Here is an 18055-nt window from a genome sequence, read left to right on the forward strand (position 1 = left end):
AAAGTCATCTTGCTAGAGAATTTGAAATGAAAGATTTTGACTACTTAAAATATTTTCTTTCTATTGAAGTGTCAAGATCAAAGGAAGGAATTTTTCTATCTCAACGAAAATATGCTTTGAATTTATTGAAGGAAACTGGTTTGACAACATGTAGTCCAGTCAGTATTCCTATGGAAGAAAATTTGAAACTGGGAACACATTCAGATCAAGTCCCTGCTAACAAGGAGCGTTATCAGAGACTAGTTGGGAAGTTAATGTATCTTGCACATACCAGACCAGACTTAGCTTATGTACTAAGTGTGGTTAGTCAATTTATGCACTCTCCAAGTGAAGAACATATGAATGCCATCAACCGTATCCTGCGCTACTTGAAATCATCTCTAAGGAAAGGAATTTTATTTAAAAAGGGAGGTGACTTTAAAATTGAAGGTTATACTGATGCCGATCGGGCTGGGTCAATAGAGGATCGACGATCTACATCTTGATACTTTACATTTGTAGGTGGAAATTTGGTCACTTGGAAAAGTAAGAAACATGAGGTGGTGGCTAGATTGTTAATTGAAGCCGAATACAGGGGAATGGCCAAAGCAATATGTGAATTATTATGGATAAAAAATTTAATATAAGAACTACATATTGAGCAGACAAGTCCTACGAAATTATACTGTGACAATAAGGCATCATGTGATATTGCCCACAACCCAGTCCTGCATGATAGAACTGGGTTGAAGTTAATAGACACTTTATTAAAGAAAAGTTAGAAGCAAGAATCATTGAAGTCCCTCATGTTCGATCAAAGGATCAGCTTGCCGATGTGCTAACCAAGGCAGTGTCTTATCGAGTTTTGAACAAATGTCTTGACAAGTTGGGCATGAGTGATATCTATGCCTGCATGATAGAACTGGGTTGAAGTTGATAGACACTTTATTAAAGAAAAGTTAGAAGCAAGAATCATTGAAGTCCCTCATGTTCGATCTGAGGATGAACTTGCTGATGTGCTAACCAAGGCAGTGTCTTACCGAGCTTTGAACAAATGTCTTGACAAGTTGGGCATGAGTGATATCTATGCACCAACTTGAGGGGGAGTGTTAAGATTTACTCTGAGATTTCTTCCCTTAAGGAGAAATCATGTAAATATTCTGTAAATCTGGTGATTGTGTAATCCCGTTAATCACTCATAATTCTTCCATGTATATTCTGTAAAACTGCTATTTAAGTCGATGATGTGAGTGAGAAAATATGACTGAAATTAAAGTATTATTTTTGACTGTTTCTAACCCAGTTTTCTATGGAAAAAAACAAAGCATATTAAAGTAGATTATTGTTTTATTCGAGAGAAGCTTCAAGCTAGCATATTGAAATAGATTATTATTTTATTCGAGAGATGCTTCAAGCTAGCATATTAAAATAGATTATTATTTTTTTCGAGAGAAGCTTCAAGCCAAAATTATGAGTGTTGAGTATATTCCTTCAAAGAATCAAGTCATTAATGTTTTCACAAAAGCAATTTTTGTTATAATACTTTTTATTATTTCGTTTTTATCCTTTCTTCTGAGGTGTATATTTTTAATATTATTCTTTTATTAGAGATTATTAAAAAACCATGTTAGAGGGAGTGGCATTCAAGCCATAATCCACTCAACAATTCTCATAAGTCTTCATTCTTCCTTCCTCTCTTCTCTCAGGTGAATTTCTCTCTCTTCCTCTCATCTTCACCTAACAAACACTCGAGGAAAGGCTCTCTCAAGGTTTAACGTGTGTGTATTTTTCATAGGTATGAGAATAAAAGTTATATTATATGAGTAAGTTAGTCAGGTGAGGATAGTTTTGAAAAGTTAACTAATCATAGTTGCAAGGTGGAAAGAGATAGCAAGGCAGGGTCGGATTTCATTAAACCAAAATCGGAACCCTCAAATTTGGATTGATTTAGTTAAGATATTTCGCCTTAATCAACTCACATAACCTACCTCATAACTCAAATTAAGATAGTCTAACAAATTCGAGTTTGAGTTAATGCACCACAAAAGGTTTAATCAAGTTGATCTTGCATCTTGTATTGCTCGAATCCAAATATGAGCTGATTCACTGATACATAAAACATGATTTTTATCATTTCCTTAAAAATTGTAATAATAAATATTAAAAATCTTATTAATTTTCTAAACAATTTCCTATTAATTCACTAATATGATTTAAATTTTAATTTTGTAAAACTGAAAACCAAGACTAATATGGTTTTTTAGGATACACGTTACCATTACACAAGGACAATTTTTCATATTGACATACACACAGTTGATCCAATAAAAAAAACCATTTGGTGCGAAAGATGCAAAACAGCTATCTCAGCCGTCGGATCATGCATTACCATTTACTTGGAATCCCAAGAGTAAAGTCATTTTAATATATAATAAAATATTTAATAATGTTATAAAAAATACACTTGAATCATGTTTTATCTAAAAAAATAAACATTTCACTCAAATAAAAATATACTAAATTAATTTTACATATAATCAAATAGAGAATAACATTTATCCATTTCTATTCCATTTAATAAGTAATGGAGGGTAAAATTATTTGAATACTTAATAGAGTAAAAACTTTTGTTCAGTTTTCATTATATTTAGTAATCGATAAATGAGAGAAAAATTTAACATGGCCTCTCCATCTTCCTTCTTCACCCATCAACATTAGTCAAGACTGAGAGAGATCTGATCCCCAAGCTGCAACAGGTAACTCAAAATCGTCAACCATTACCCAGCCATTTCTCATCATCTTAAATTTTTAAGTAATTTTCCTGGTGATTATTTCATAGTAAAGATCTGGATGAAACAGGAAGGAAGGCGATGAAGGCGAAGCTATCTGAAAGCTTCCACCAGTCTGTCTGTCCATGTTAAGCGGTGATCATTTGCTTTATTTTAAAATCACCGTCTTGAAGACACAATCATTGGAAGGCGTCCATTTCCTCGTCACGAATCCTTCTCATTTCAAGAACTTGGTTGCCTGTGCTCATAGAATTTCATTGCTTTAGTTAATAAATGCTAAGATTCACCACTAAAATATTTTATTTGTTAGATATGAAATAATTGGTTGCGAGAATATGTCTTGGATTTTGAACTGCCAATATGATATATATTTGATATTATATTTTATTATTTTTTTTAAAAAAAATATTTTAAGAGTAAGACAAGCTGATACAATTCAATAATTCCGACTAGGGATGGCAACGGATAGGTTTAGGGCAGGTTTAGAAAGTCCAAACCCTCTTTACCAATCCATCCCTATGCCATCTTGTGACCAGGTTGTTTTTCAACCCCTCCTTGTCTCGCCACATTCTTGCCATGGGGTGGATTTTTTTAGTAAGCAATTATTCCTAGTCCCTTCTTATAGGTTGAGAAGAAACACTTACCAAATCAATGTGCTCCTTTTATCGTTTGGTAAAACGCAAGTCAATTGGGCTACTCTTAAACATCCTTAAAAATACATCAAGTGAAACAAGAGGCTATTGTCCCACTGTAGTTGCCTTCTCCGCTACATACTCATTCGACACTAACACCAATTTACCAAAGTTGGAAAACCGGTCCATTTGCTCCTCCTTGAGTTGCTTCCTATACTCTTTCGGATTAACACGGAATTGAGCCAATGTTGGTATTTTGGCACATAGATCGCACTTGATCACGTCTTCAACCTCCCTCCATTGAGGCAAAGCCTTTGGCAACTCTTCTGGCATAAAGTACGTTACACTCTTTTTGGACTTTCTTCTCTTCAACTGGCATGGATTGATCTTCAACCCATTAATTGGACTTCCCAAAGAAATAAGAAGAGTGGATTCTCCATGCTTGAGACCTTCTTAAGCTGGAGGGTTGGAATCATAGCCGCTTTCCCCTTTACATAATCCCCTATATCAGAAATTACACAAGGTCCATTTTCATCTGTAATCTCTACCATTCCCATATAGGGCATTACAAGTGCCTTGGTTTTACAAAGGAAATCCATCCCAATGATTACCTTAAAATCATCTATAGGAGCTACAAAAATTGAGAAGGCCTACCCCCTTTCCAACGATGACCCAAACATGCTTGACAACCCCAAGCACAATTTTAGCTTCAAAATTGACATCCTTTATTCAACTATCATCCATTTCCTACCGTTAGTACAATCGTCTCATTTCCTCCTTTGAGATGAGTTATGGGTTACTCCTGTGTCAACAAGAACCTCCGCGTTGCCTGCATTTAGCAACATGTCAAGATAAATCAATTACTTGTTTAGATCTTACTGACTTCTGAACTTGTACATGGATTGAATTGACCAACATAAATGAACCAACTCAATATTCATCAATTTGTTGTTCATCACTTGACTGCCCAATCTCTTCCTCCTCCCCTTTGATAGCATTTACTAGCTTCTTTTTCTTTGTATAATCTTTTAGCAAGTGATCTCTCCCACAAAGAAAACAAGTAATCTTTCGATTATTAGAATTACCTCTTTTTGAGTGGTTTTATTAATTTTTTTCCTTTTTAATGGCTCCATTAGTTTCTCTCTAAATTCTGCCTCCGAGAAGACTTATTCTTATGATTCTCTTTGTTCCCATTTCTATCGGTGGACTTGATGACATTTTGATCATATTTTCTTTCAAAATTTGTTGGCTGCTCTATTGTGGCTAAGACGGTTGCAAGCGTCTTCACATCATGATGCCCCTACTCTTGCTCAACCCAAGAACGAAATCCCACAAAAAAGACAGTAACTAATTCTCGTTGGTAATATTAGAAATACTTAATATTAAATAAGTAAAAGACTGAATGTACTCACAGATTGTCCCATTTTGTCTTAATGCACGCAACTCCTTTCTAGCTAAGTAATCGACACTTCCAAAAATAAATGGTCATTCAACTCAAGTTTGAAATCTTCCAAAGTGGGAACCAACTCTTCCCCGTTCTTGGTATCACCAATTCTTCTTCACCAAAAAATAGTATCATCAAAGAGAAACATAGAAGTGATACTAACTTTTACTTCCTATTTTGTGAGATTTGAAGTTTAAAGTACTATTCCAGTTGCCATAAGAAGTTCTCGAACACTTTCAAATCTTGTAGGCCCTCGTACAGTTTACGCTCTCAAACATTCATCTTCATTTATGTAGGAACCTTTTCTCCATTTAGAATGGCTCGTTCAAGAGTCATCATTCTCCTTCACATATCTTCCAACTTCGTTCACATCTCATCTATGTTGTCGTAAGTATACGCTTTTAGCACTATAACAACATCATGAGCGTCATCCTCTAGCCGTTGAACTACTTCAAGGCTATGTTATCTAAAGTTCGCCACTTCTTGAATCTTTTCCTTCCTACTCGAGTATTGGCACTCCACCTTCTCAAGCATGATTAAAAAGAAGTAAAAATGAAATTAAGTTTCCGAAATTTTCTTCTTACCTTTGTGCGATTGAATTTCCAAGGTTGGTTATGAGCATGCCATGGTTGAATGGCTTTCAGTTTTCCTCTAAACAGAATTTTCTTTAGTACCAATTATCACACTGCTAGATTGAGTGAGTAGTTACTCCTAGTCCCTTAACATGTGGCCTAGCTTACTCCATACGAAAAGTAGACTAGCCAGCCTCCTATTTATGAAGAAATAAGTTATTTAGTCAAAAATATTCAAGATTTTTTTTAAAATTTTTATAATTAACCTTATTGTTTGTTCTCTTTTAAAGAGGAGACAATCATCACATCATAAAAAAATTAAAATAATTAGAGTAAAATAGTGATTACTATTTTGAGCATGCCATGGTTGATGGATTTCAGTTTTCCTCTTAATTGAACTTGCTCTGATACTAGTTGTCACACTGCTAGATTGAGTGAGTAATCATTCCTAGTCCCTCAACATGTGGCCTAGCTTAGTCAGCATTCTGTTTATGAAGAAATAAAACCAAAAGGAAGAGAAACACAACTTTGAGTGTAAGTGGGAATACTTTGCATGAAAAATGATATGTTTACAAGTGATTTACAGAAACTATTAATAAAAAAATAGAGATAAGCTTATCTTATCCCTTATTTAAACCCTAGCCTAAGAGAATTTGCCACCTAAGCAAGGTAAATCTCCAAATTATTCAAATTCAAAAGTGGCATTATCACACATGCCTAAAACCTCCAAACAATACTATGAGTATCTGTTTAAAACTTCCAAACAATACTATGAGTATCTGTTTGAGTAAAGCCCCAAACTCAAATTTCAAACCAAACAGCCAGCCAGCTACCAGCTACTACCTGCACATGTGTCTGCCTTGGCCGCTGCGGGCGGGGGGAGCACACTACCATGGCAACCTAGGCACACGCAGGTGGGAGGGGTGCACACTATCAACAACAGTTACCAAGGTGGTGTGCACCCCTCCACATCATTTTGGTATCGTCACCAATACAGTCTATTTTGGTTGTACGGCATAGGAATTCACCTATGTCGACTGTGTCGCTTCCATATATGAGTGTGCCACCTATGTTGCACCTGACCGCGTCCCATTAATTTATTTAAAAAACATGTCTAATTCTTTAGCTCATTACTATTTTGAGCATTAAAAAAATGTTCGAAAGGTTCATTAAATAAGTAATTCTTGTCACTAGATATGTCTATCTCATGCATATGCATGTACTAGCAATAGTAGTCTCCTTTGATCACATGTAGAGGATTTAATTACCTATTCACATGGAGAGCTAGGTCCCATTAACTAGAAGCACAAACCATTGGTAAAACTAACCCTAAAAAACCACGTAAAATTCAAACTGTAGGAATAACTTTAAAAACAAAGAACATGACCCAACCATGCAAAAAGTAATGTTCCCTCCTTCCCCTTTTTTTCTATTTAAAGTCCGCCATGATTAATGAACACAAAGTTGAAAGAACGTCCAATTTTCTTCAGTCTTAACCTTAAGAACCTATGAAAAAGAAAAGAAAATAAGAATTTGATTATTATTATCCTATAAATAGTTAGTAAAATTTTTTTAATCATTATCTTATTTTCACTAACTATTTTTTAAAATAATAATAATTAAAAATTTTTTTTATTTTATTTTATTTTATTTCCATACCCTTAGACACCCACTTAACTCCTTGTGTTTTTTCATGGTCTACGTTCAACCCAACAAAACCGCGTTACAATTGGGCGCCCAAATACAAAATCACAATTTTAATCGATAGTGCTCCCATTCCCACCTGTCAAATCCAACAATCCGTTTCCGTGTGACACGTGTAACCAGATCGACTGGGGCCCGGATCCCGCAATGCGCCCTCGCTGGAGTTTCTCATGCGAAAGTACGAACATGTCCTTGCTTTAGGCATTAAAAGAAAAAAAAAAACCGCAACCAAATCCCATGTGAAGACAGACGGCGTGAACTGGGCCCTACACGGGCTTGGCCTCCTTATTCGGCCTAACTGGCGCCAATCATCCCCATAAATCTCTTTCCCCCCACCATTTCTCTCTCTGTGAGCTTCTCTCTACTCTGCACCGCACTCTCCACGTTGTCCGAAGGGAAGAAGAAAAATAAGGGACGAATCCGTGGCCGAACTCTTCTTCGTCCTCCTCTTTCCGGTCTTATTTAGAAAAAAAAATGCTGCTGAAGGTAGTGGCCTTTCTTTCTTTGATCTTCTTCGCGGCGATTGTTACTGCCGAGGATCCTTACAGGTTCTTCACTTGGAATGTCACTTACGGTGATATTTATCCGCTCGGTGCAAAGCAGCAGGTAATGAGCGGTTGATTTTGTGATTTTTCTTTAAGATCGGTGTATATATAATGTAGCGAATGTGAATGTAGTTGGTTCTTTGAGGTTGAACAAGCAAGAAGATGTGATGGCGGCTTTTCTTGCAGGGAATACTGATCAATAGCCAATTCCCGGGGCCTGATATCCATTCCTCCACCAATGACAATCTCATCATCAACGTTTTCAATAGCTTGCCTGAGCCTTTTCTCATCTCATGGTGCGTCTTCTCCTGTGATCTCTCATAAGATCTTTGATTTTCTTGAGTTTTGGTTGGGGTCACTTGCTTGCCTAGTGAGATAAATGAGAACGTGTCCCATCGGATCGGCTCGTCCGATCCGGCGTCATTCTGTGGCCGTTTTAAACTTTTAACCATTTTTCTTTTAATTTCGTCTCTCCATTACTTGAACTACTGACGTGGTTCGAGTACTCGGATTAAAAACATTTGGCTGTTTGTTTTTTTCGTGTGATTTACTATCTCTAGTTTATTTATCGTTTCGTTTCTAGCCTTCCGCTTTTGCATTTAAAAGAAGAAAAACTTTGCTGGACGCGATTCTTTGCTTGTTCAAAACTCTGTTCTCAATTGGTTTTCGAAAGGCGTGAAGATAGTACATTCATTGCCCTCCTTATCAACCTCTACAAGGCACCTGGTCTTTATACACTCATCATGGATTTGCCACAATTGAACTACAAAACCAAGTTTAGTTTTAATTACATAGAGAAACGAAAGAGAGATGTAGATGAGAGACTAATTGTCACGCGTCTTGTTGTTTTGGAAAAAAATTCATTTTCTATTCACGATTTTGAGATAAAAAAGAAACTTATCATTTTTAGAGATTTCGTATTTTCATTTTCCCAATTCTAGAAGTGGTTAATGGAGGTCGAGATTAGTTGTATTGGAATACAACTCAATGCAGCTGTCTTGAATCTTGTTGACGAAGACATCGTCATAATATGTTTCATGATTTGGACGCTTTCCTTTTCACCTACTTGGTGGGTAACCCATTAATGAATTTCAAACATTCTTTGTAATAATTGCCTAATTGCATTGCTTACACGAACTTAACCATCTCACGAATTGCCCATTTCTGGTCGGCATAGATTCACCCAATCTCTCAACGCTGGGCCAAAGCCGTGTTGCCCATTAAATAGAGTCACGTCTTTAGATCGGTCCCGGACCCTTTTTGCCCTTTTGGCTTGGACATGATCAGAAACCGTTATCCCATGTGTAGTTTTAACTTAATAACTCACCCATTTTCTGATTTTTTTTTTTTTTTTTCATAAAACAGGAGCGGGGTCCAGCAGAGGAGGAACTCATGGGAGGATGGAGTTTACGGGACGACATGCCCGATCCCTCCAGGAAAAAACTTCACTTACATTCTCCAAGTGAAGGATCAAATTGGAAGCTTCTTCTATTTCCCGTCGCTGGCCTTTCACAAGGCCGCCGGTGGCTTTGGTGGAATCCGAATCCTCAGCAGACCGAGGATCCCTGTCCCATTCCCGGATCCCGCCGGAGATTTCACCGTCCTCATTGGAGACTGGTACAAGGCCAATCACACAGTACGTACAAACCCATCTCCCTACATTTATCATATCTTAGCACCTGAGACTCTTATGCAGATCATGTGGAAACCATGCCCATTTTGGTTGGTTTTTGTTTACTTTTTGCTTTAGCCAAATGCTTACAAACACAGTATAATAAAATAAAAAAAAAAAAAAAAGGGAAAAGGCCAAAAGCTAAAAAGACAGTCATTGGCATATTTGAAATTCATTTATGCCCATTCGTCGTTTATCGTGAAGGAAAGTGGGTGAGAACGAGTAAGAGTCGTCGGAAAAAGTAAGTTGAGATCATGTTAGTTTGTCGGGTACACGGATCACCGACAAGAGGGGGAGAGAGCGTGAGTGTTTGACTGAAGAGGTGGAACGTGGGAGAGAAAAAGCGGTGCTGAGTGGCTTCTGTGGCCCGTCACATGGACCCGGATCTCGCTCGCAAGCCAAACCCTGCCTCTGTGGCTTTCTGTGATCTATCATCATTCACTAACTCATAGTTGCCAATTTTACCGATAAATTTGAAGCGAAGGCCCTGTGGTCAATTATTTTTTTTAGTTTATGTAACCTGAGCGATGAACTTATGAAATCCAACGTCCTCCCAGAGCCTGAGAGCCAAGCTAGACCGTGGCAAGAAGCTTCCCTTCCCTGATGGCATTCTCATCAATGGTCGGGGTCCAAATGGCGCATACTTCACCGTGGAGCAAGGTAGATTTTGTGTTTTTAACGTTTTAAATGTAATTAACATGATTTGAATATATCTTTTTGCTGTCAACAGGAAAGACTTACCGGTTCCGGATATCAAATGTCGGGTTGCAGAATTCGCTCAACATCCGGTTCCAAAACCACAAGATGAAGCTAGTTGAGGTGGAGGGTACCCACACCGTCCAAAACACCTACTCTTCTCTGGACGTCCATCTGGGTCAGTCATACTCTGTTCTTGTCACCATGGACCAGCCTGGTCTGGACTACTACATCGTGGTGTCAACCCGTTTTACCAACCGGGTTCTGACGACCACCGGGATTCTCCACTACAGCAACTCGGTCGGCCGAGTCTCCCGGCCACCCCCTGGTGGGCCAACCATCCAGATTGACTGGTCAATCAACCAGGCTCGTTCTATCAGGACCAACTTGACAGCAAGTGGGCCGAGGCCGAACCCCCAGGGGTCCTACCACTATGGCTTGATCAACACTAGCAGGACCATCGTGGTCGGCAACTCGGCTGGTCTAGTTAACGGAAAGCAACGGTATGCCGTAAACAGTGTCTCCTTCGTCCCCGCTGATACGCCGTTGAAACTTGCGGACTACTTCAAGATAGGGGGAGTGTTCCGCGTGGGGAGCATCTCCGACCGACCCACAGGCGGCGGGATTTACAAAGACACTTCGGTCATGGGTGCTGATTTTAGGGCCTTCATTGAGATTGTGTTTCAAAATGATGAAGATCTTGTCCAGAGCTGGCACCTTGATGGTTATTCTTTCTTCGTTGTCGGGTAATTTGATATGGTCACTCGATCCTCTGCATTTAAAATTGATAGAATTGATTTAAAAAGCTCAGGGGATAACTAATTCTAGTCTATATTGATTTTGGGTTTTTTTAACGCGTTGCAGGATGGACGGAGGGACATGGAAGACTGCCAGTAGAAAATCTTACAATCTTAGAGATGCAGTGAGCCGTTGCACAACCCAGGTGAGATAGAATGACTTAGTGACACTATTTTCTAAGTGCATCTAATGTTGAATAGTATATGTTACACGGTTGCAGGTGTACCCAAAATCGTGGACAGCTATCTATCTGGCACTGGACAACGTAGGAATGTGGAACCTGAGGTCCGAGTTTTGGGCACGGCAGTACCTTGGTCAGCAATTCTATCTCCGTGTCTACTCCCCTGTTGAGTCCATAAGAGACGAGTATCCCATCCCCAAGAACGCCCGCCTCTGTGGAAAGGCCTCTGGACGTCACACGCGCCCTCTCTGAGGTCTGAATACTAGCGATGCAGATGACCCCAGCTCGAGGTCCCATTTCTTTACGGTATTTTTGTTAATATGTTGTGATCATTACTAAGTATAAGTTATATTCGGAATTTTAGAACCTTTTGTAGCTTTCTGCTTCAATATTAAATAAATAGAATAAAATTTCTTCCTTTGATGCTTATATATATATATATATATGAAAGTCTTACATAGACTCTCATGGGAATAAGTTGTAACCAAAGAGGAATTTTAGTATTATCAGACTTTCACTTTGTTAGAGTTGTTTAAATATTCTAGGATTTATCTTTTAAGGATATGAGTAGTTTAATTTAACTCAGATTTTATGTATTATAAATAAAGACCAATATACTCAATTGATAACAATCAATAAATTTCTTTTCCAGAAATTCAACATGGTCTCAGAGTAGGTTTTGTGGGTCAACCCATAAAAACAATGTGTTCCTCTTTTTATTTGTCATATCTATTAGTTTAGTTTAGTTTTCATTTCTCTTTAGTCTTTTTCTTTCTCAAAACCCATTTCTCCTTAGAGCTTGTTTGAAACTCACAAGAAAGAAAAGAAAAGAAAATTAAAGGGGAGAGAAAGATATTTTTTGTTGTTTGGCAGCAAAGAATTATTGAAATAATAGAAAATAAGAGAGAAAATCACGTTCTTAGTTAGTTAATAAATTTTCTCTCACAAAATTATGGAATATGGGGAGAAAATAAAAAAATAAAAATTTGAGAAAAAAATTTAATCATCAAGATTTTAAAATATTAATAATTTTCTTTTATTTTTTATTTTCCATGTTTATCCAAAAAAGAGAAACTATATTTCTCTTCCATCTTCTTCCCCATTTTCCATGGGCATCCAAACAAGAGAAAACAAATCTCTACTCTTTTCTTTTCTCTTTCTCATTCTCTTTCTCTTCTCTTCCTTTTCTTTTCTCTCCACTTTCTATGTTCCAAACACAATCTTAGAGTTCGTACATTCATACCACACTTTCTATATTACCAATTATATATAGTTTTTGAAAATATCTATGATTCTAGTTTCCAACTTAAAAATAATTTTATCAACAAGAGTTTTCTAGAAAGAGAAAGTGGCATAGGAAACAACAAATATCAAGTAGCAAAAAGGTTTCATGTGACAAAAAAAAAAGATTAATTTGTTTACATGTTTTATACCATATAGAATAAGAATTTATACATAACTATATATCAAAAGAAAGATATGTGAGTGAGTCTATTTTCTAACCCAAAAAAAAAAAGATTAATTTGTTTACGTGTTTTATACCATATAGAATAAGAATTTATACAGAACTATATATCAAAAGAAAGATATGTGAGTGAGTCTATTTTCTAACCCAAAAAAAAAAAAAAACATTTCTCATTTCATGTTTGCTAAGCGAGATATCAATATTACAAGAATCAAAGGTTATATTGGTAGCTTGCAACATGCGAAAATCCAAATTATAAGTCTTTTTTTTTCCCTGTTTTTTGCCCAAGTTTTCTATCTGTTTTCAAACTTTAGTGTAGGTCTTTACCAATATGAGTCATTTTTCTAGTCTTCTATGTTTTTTTATCCCTTTTTGTGTCAAGACTGGCTACTCTCATTAATCTATTGATTTGATGAGCTCTTCGTTATTTGGGAGTATAAATATTGTATTATGTACCTCCTTCCATCTAAAGAATGAGGTTGCTATTTTTTTACTGACACCCTTGAGTTCATGTAGAACCTCTAGTATTTTTTTTAAAAAAAAATCATTATTTTGTATCTCTTCTGAGCAAACCTTGTAGATCCACTAGCTATAAAGAACAAAAGTGTACCCAACATCTAATATGAGTCAAGTGTTTTATTTACCCAAGTGATGATTTTTCCAGAGCTACCCTTAAATTGTGCGTAGTCTTTTTTTTTTGTGCCATAAAATTAAGTTTTTTTTTTTTTTACTTTGAAATTGAGTAGAGTTTTTTTTTTTCAGATTGACATTTTTTCATTGGTATATGGAGTTTTGTTGTTGGACTAGAAGTGATTCTTCTTCTCCCATATTTGCTTTGTCCAAGCTGAGTTTTTATGTCATTTTTATCCCCAACTTGAGGGATAGAAGTAGAATAAAAAGTACAAGAAATAGGTATTCTATTCCACATGTTGTGGTAAACTTTAAGAGACCAGAATATCTAGAGGGGAGAACCAGATCAAGAATTTTCTCAGCCAACACCACCATATTCCTCTACTTAATTTTTTTTTGTTTTACCTTACATATAGGTTTTTCTCATTTTCTTCTCTTATTTTCTTATCTAATTGGTTTGGAGGTGGTTTATTAATTGGAGGGAGATGCATGTATTTTTTTTTCTTTCACCCAAGTTGGGGCTCTATGTGCTTTTGCTCCCTAGCTGGAGGGGGAGAAGTAGAAGAATATGGTGGTGTTGGCTGAAAATTATTTTGAACTAAAGAAGTTATTGTTGACCAAACTATTACTCCATATAGGGGGGAGAGTAGATGATGAAGAATTTGCACGGAAGAAAATTTTTTTAAGAAAAAATAAGATTGAGGACCAAGATTTTTTTTATTGTAAGTTGTAGTTACAAAACTCCAGCTTGAAGGGGAGTGCTAAAGAATAAATATGAAAAAGTGTTGCATGACTCTCATAGAAAGGAGTCTCATGCGAAGAAGCTGCAGCCAAGGAAGAATTTTAGAATTATCATACTCCAACTTTATTAAAGTTGTTGATTGCTTTAGGACATATCTTTTAAGAGTTGTACTTTGGGTATAACTACGATATGAGTAGTTTAATTTAACTCATATTTTATATTTTCTCTCTATTATAAATGGAGACCCAATGTCTTTAACTAGTTCCAATCTATAGTTTATTTTCTTCTCTAGAAAATCATCACCACATGAATTAGAAAAGCAGCACCACCAAATCTGAGTGATTGAATTTTGGAAATACATTGTGATTTTTTTTTAGAATTTTTTTTTTTTTTGGTGAGCTTAATCAAGTTTGATCAACATTCTTAATTACGTTTCATGACCCTTTTATGGAGCATTAGATGACATTTTCTCATTATCGATATGTGTGGTCTAGTTCTGGTCATAATCAATTTTCTGGTCAATTTCATATGATCCTATTTTCTAGTTAATTAATTGGTTGCTTTTGTTGATCAATCTTCTTGTTTTATTTTTGTCAAGTCCCTCTCCTTGATAAGTAGTTCTGTTTATTGTTAGTAAATTTTTCAGTTGAGTAATTAGTCATATTTTCACAAAAGTAGGTTATTGAACATCTAGTGTTTCTTCAATTTATCATTTTTTTTATCACTTCAAAACAATGCCTATAGGTCCACTACCGGCAAAGAATATGAGTGTGCCCAACATATAACCTAAGTCAAATCTTCTTCTTTTTTACCTAAGTCATTTTTTTACCTATCCTTAAAATAGTAAGTAGGCTCTTTGTTGTCCCCTAAAATTTAGCTTGTTTGCCTTTGAAATTGAGCAAAATTTTCTTCAAACTTAGACCGTTTTGATTAGTGTATAGAGTTTTGTCTTTCGACTAGGATTAATGTTGTTGACTAAGTGTTGACTCTCATCCATATTTTGATGATAAAAAAACTTATTTGATCTAACAAATTACAAATTGAGTATTTTAGATGCCTATGCTTCAAGATATACAAAAACCAAGGTCTACGTAAAAGAACTAGTATAGTCAAATCAAGACTACAAACTTCAATTGCGTGTCAAGTCATCTTGACGATGCACCCACAAGAAAAGAAATGAAAAACAGAAGATTAAAGTCCAAGTTATTTAGAAAATCGTAAGACTGTATACATGTAAAGAAAACAACCCCAATACTACAAAATTGAGGTACAATTTAAAATTTTTTGAGCCTTAGGTCATTTGCATCTTCAACATATTTCATGCATGTATATCCTTCCTTAAAATATGTTAGAATCAAATAGGAATTACATCTCTCATGCTACGAATGTCAACTCTAAAAAATGGCATTGGATTGATCGATTAATACTTGCCAATAATTGATCAACCAGAATGTGCACTGCTACAAAGCATGATCAATCAATACATATACATTGATCGATCAACCAGAAATGCACCTGATTGTGCTATAAACCTTGATCGATCATCCACTATTGGACTGATCCATCATACTTGTCTAGACATACATAATTTTCAAAGCATGATCGATCATACATTGTAGGAATGATCGATCAGGCATAACAATACCATATGGGGATACAAAACATGATCAATCAACATCCTTATATTGATAGATCATACTTGTATTGAACAACTAGGGCTTGCACCCCATGCTTTGTAAGTTTTTCATCTTTTTAAGTTTATTTTTCAAGATCATACTTGTCGAAACATATTCCTAGTTTCCCTATTGAGTTTATCTTGATCGACTTTCTATCTTGAAATCCCATATTGAGTTTATTTTTAAGAGAGACAAGGTAGTTTTTGCATATCTCCATCATTCCTCTCAAATCCACTCCTTGCATTCATCTTAAACAAACTCCAAATCATTTAAAAGTTTGTATCAAAATTGGAGGCTTGGACATTTCGAAGGAGAAGGTTCTCTCTCCAAACTTCAAAAGGGTGTAAGGTTTTCATTTTTTTTTGTAATATTTGATTTCATTTGATGGGCTCATCTAGCACCTTGAGTCTAGATTGAAGAGCTTGTTAGAGCTAGAATCTACCTCAATCTCAAGGGTTTGCTAGTAATCGTGTATTTGAGCATACATTTGGCTTAAAGAAAAGGCAAAATATCTTTTATGTAAAATTCTAAGTTAATAGAGCTTATATCATTCTCTTTTTGTACATCTCCATAGAATGATTTAACGAAAGACCATTGAGCCATTCTTTTTTCTATCTTTTCAATTGCAACATCTTTTGGACTATGACAAAAAGGGGGGAGGAAATACTCACGACACAAAACCAAAACTAAAATTTGAAAATTTGATGTGCATAAATTAAGGGGAAGCTATTTCCCTAAATTGAAAATTTTTCTGACCAACTACTTATAGGGATGTTTTTAATATTTAGTTTTTCTAAATTAGGTTTTGTCATCATAAAAAACGGGGAGATTATTGATCAACCATTAACTCCCATCTTGGTTTTGATGATAACAAAACTTAATTGATCTAATATTAGCAATTCTAATATTTTAGATACAATCCTTCAAGCGATGTAAAGAACCGACAAAAGTTTTTAAAAGACCTCAAGCTACACAACCATGTCAAAGTGATCTCGAAGAAGCACCCTAAAAAAATGAAAAGATTTAAAGATTAGAGTTTAGGAAGTCTTGGGAAATCACAAAAACTCAGTCTATGTAAGAGAGTTGCCCCAAACCTTCAAACTTGAGGTACAATGAAGTTTTTGGAGCCTTATGACAAAATTGCATAATCTACATGTTATAATCATGCATACATATCTTTTAAACATGTTAGAACCACTTACGATCAATTTTAATCATGCTTTAAAAATACACCTAGTAATCTAGTATTGTGTTAGTAGATATAAGTGAACTTGGGTGACATTAATATTAAATTCTAAGGTCTTTTGGGTTTTATCCTCACCTATTAGGGTGAAGGGCATACTGGTACTTTTGATTTTTTGAACTCTATAAATAATACTTATTGGAGAGGGATTAGGGTAAGCTCATAACCTTAATCCTCTTCACACTTCCCAACATCCCCTCATTTTCTTCCTTCTCTCCAACTCAATCATCCTCCTCTCTTTCTCTCCTTCTCTTCCTTCTTCTTGTTCTCTTCTCTTCTCTTCTCCTTCTTTCTTCTGTCTTACACTACTACATACTTGAAGATATAGACACCATGGAATCCTGAAATTAACACATTGAATTGATCAATCATCATATACCAATGATCGATGAACTAGAACATGCACATGCCAAAAATATAAAGCTTGATTGATCAATCAAGGGTAATTGATCAATCAACCAAAATATGGCCAAACTGTGTTATAACGCATGATCGATCATTCCCTATGGATTGATCGATCAATGATGTCCAAGAAATACAAAATTATGAAGATTGATCTATCAACCACTTAACATTTATCGATCATACAAAAGATTGCCAATCAAGGACATAAAGCATGATTGATCATAGAAATACCCTTGAATTATCATACTTGCAATTCACTGGAAGTAGGGATTCTTATTGATCAATCATTCTCTACACATTGATCGATCAACTTAACTTGTTAGACACAAAAAAATATTGATCAATCATACCATCAATCTATAAGTATTTTTTTGAAGAAAAAAATAGTTATTACACTCGATTGATTGATCGATCAATATAAAGTCACTTTTTGTAGACGGGCAAAAAACAACTAGATTGGCTTGGGGAACTTATAAATACCCCACCAAATATTGTTTTCAGAATTTAATGAGCATTTATTGGTATACCCACTACATTCAATATTCTCAATCTTCAAATTTCTTTTTTAATTCAATTTTTGAGAAAGAAAAAACCTTTTTTTACAAATTCATTCCTCTTTTCTCAAATCCTGCTCCTTGCAATCAATTAGTCAAGCTTCTAACTCATTTCACATTGTGCACCGAAGCTGGAGGCTTGGTCAAATTCGAAGGACAAGGTTGTCTCCCCAAAAATTAAAGGGTATAAGCTTTTCTCTTTTCTTGTAATTTTTTTTATTTGAAAGGTTGATCTACAGCCTTAAATCTAGAGATAAAATCTAACTCAATCTCAAGGGTGATTGCTTGTAATCATATAATTGAGCATACATGTGATATAAAAGATAGT

The 18055-nt window shown here is 35.6% G+C and overlaps 1 protein-coding gene across 1 annotated transcript; it reads left to right on the top strand.

Moving 5' to 3' along the window:
- The first annotated feature begins 7464 nt into the window (after positions 1-7464).
- LOC137938157 (L-ascorbate oxidase homolog) lies at positions 7465-11429 on the top strand. Its single transcript, XM_068783147.1, has 7 exons — positions 7465-7726; positions 7852-7961; positions 9031-9301; positions 9895-9997; positions 10068-10779; positions 10898-10976; positions 11052-11429. The coding sequence occupies exons 1-7, from the start codon at positions 7595-7597 to the stop codon at positions 11262-11264; spliced, it is 1620 nt and encodes a 539-aa protein (XP_068639248.1). The 5' UTR covers positions 7465-7594; the 3' UTR covers positions 11265-11429.
- Positions 11430-18055: the final 6626 nt, after the last annotated feature.

This window comes from Aristolochia californica, unplaced genomic scaffold (genome assembly GCF_029961685.1).
Source record: "Aristolochia californica isolate CCGP_79_NKW_82.1479 unplaced genomic scaffold, dmAriCali1.0.hap1 SCAF_8, whole genome shotgun sequence".
NCBI lineage: Eukaryota > Viridiplantae > Streptophyta > Magnoliopsida > Piperales > Aristolochiaceae > Aristolochia > Aristolochia californica.

Coding starts and splice junctions, on each gene's coding strand:
- LOC137938157 (XM_068783147.1), top strand. CDS start 7,595: ATGCTGCTGAAGGTAGTGGCCTTTCTTTCTTTGATCTTCTTCGCGGCG. Junction 7,727..7,851: donor CGCTCGGTGCAAAGCAGCAG/GTAATGAGCGGT, acceptor CTTTTCTTGCAG/GGAATACTGATCAATAGCCA. Junction 9,302..9,894: donor GGTACAAGGCCAATCACACA/GTACGTACAAAC, acceptor ACGTCCTCCCAG/AGCCTGAGAGCCAAGCTAGA.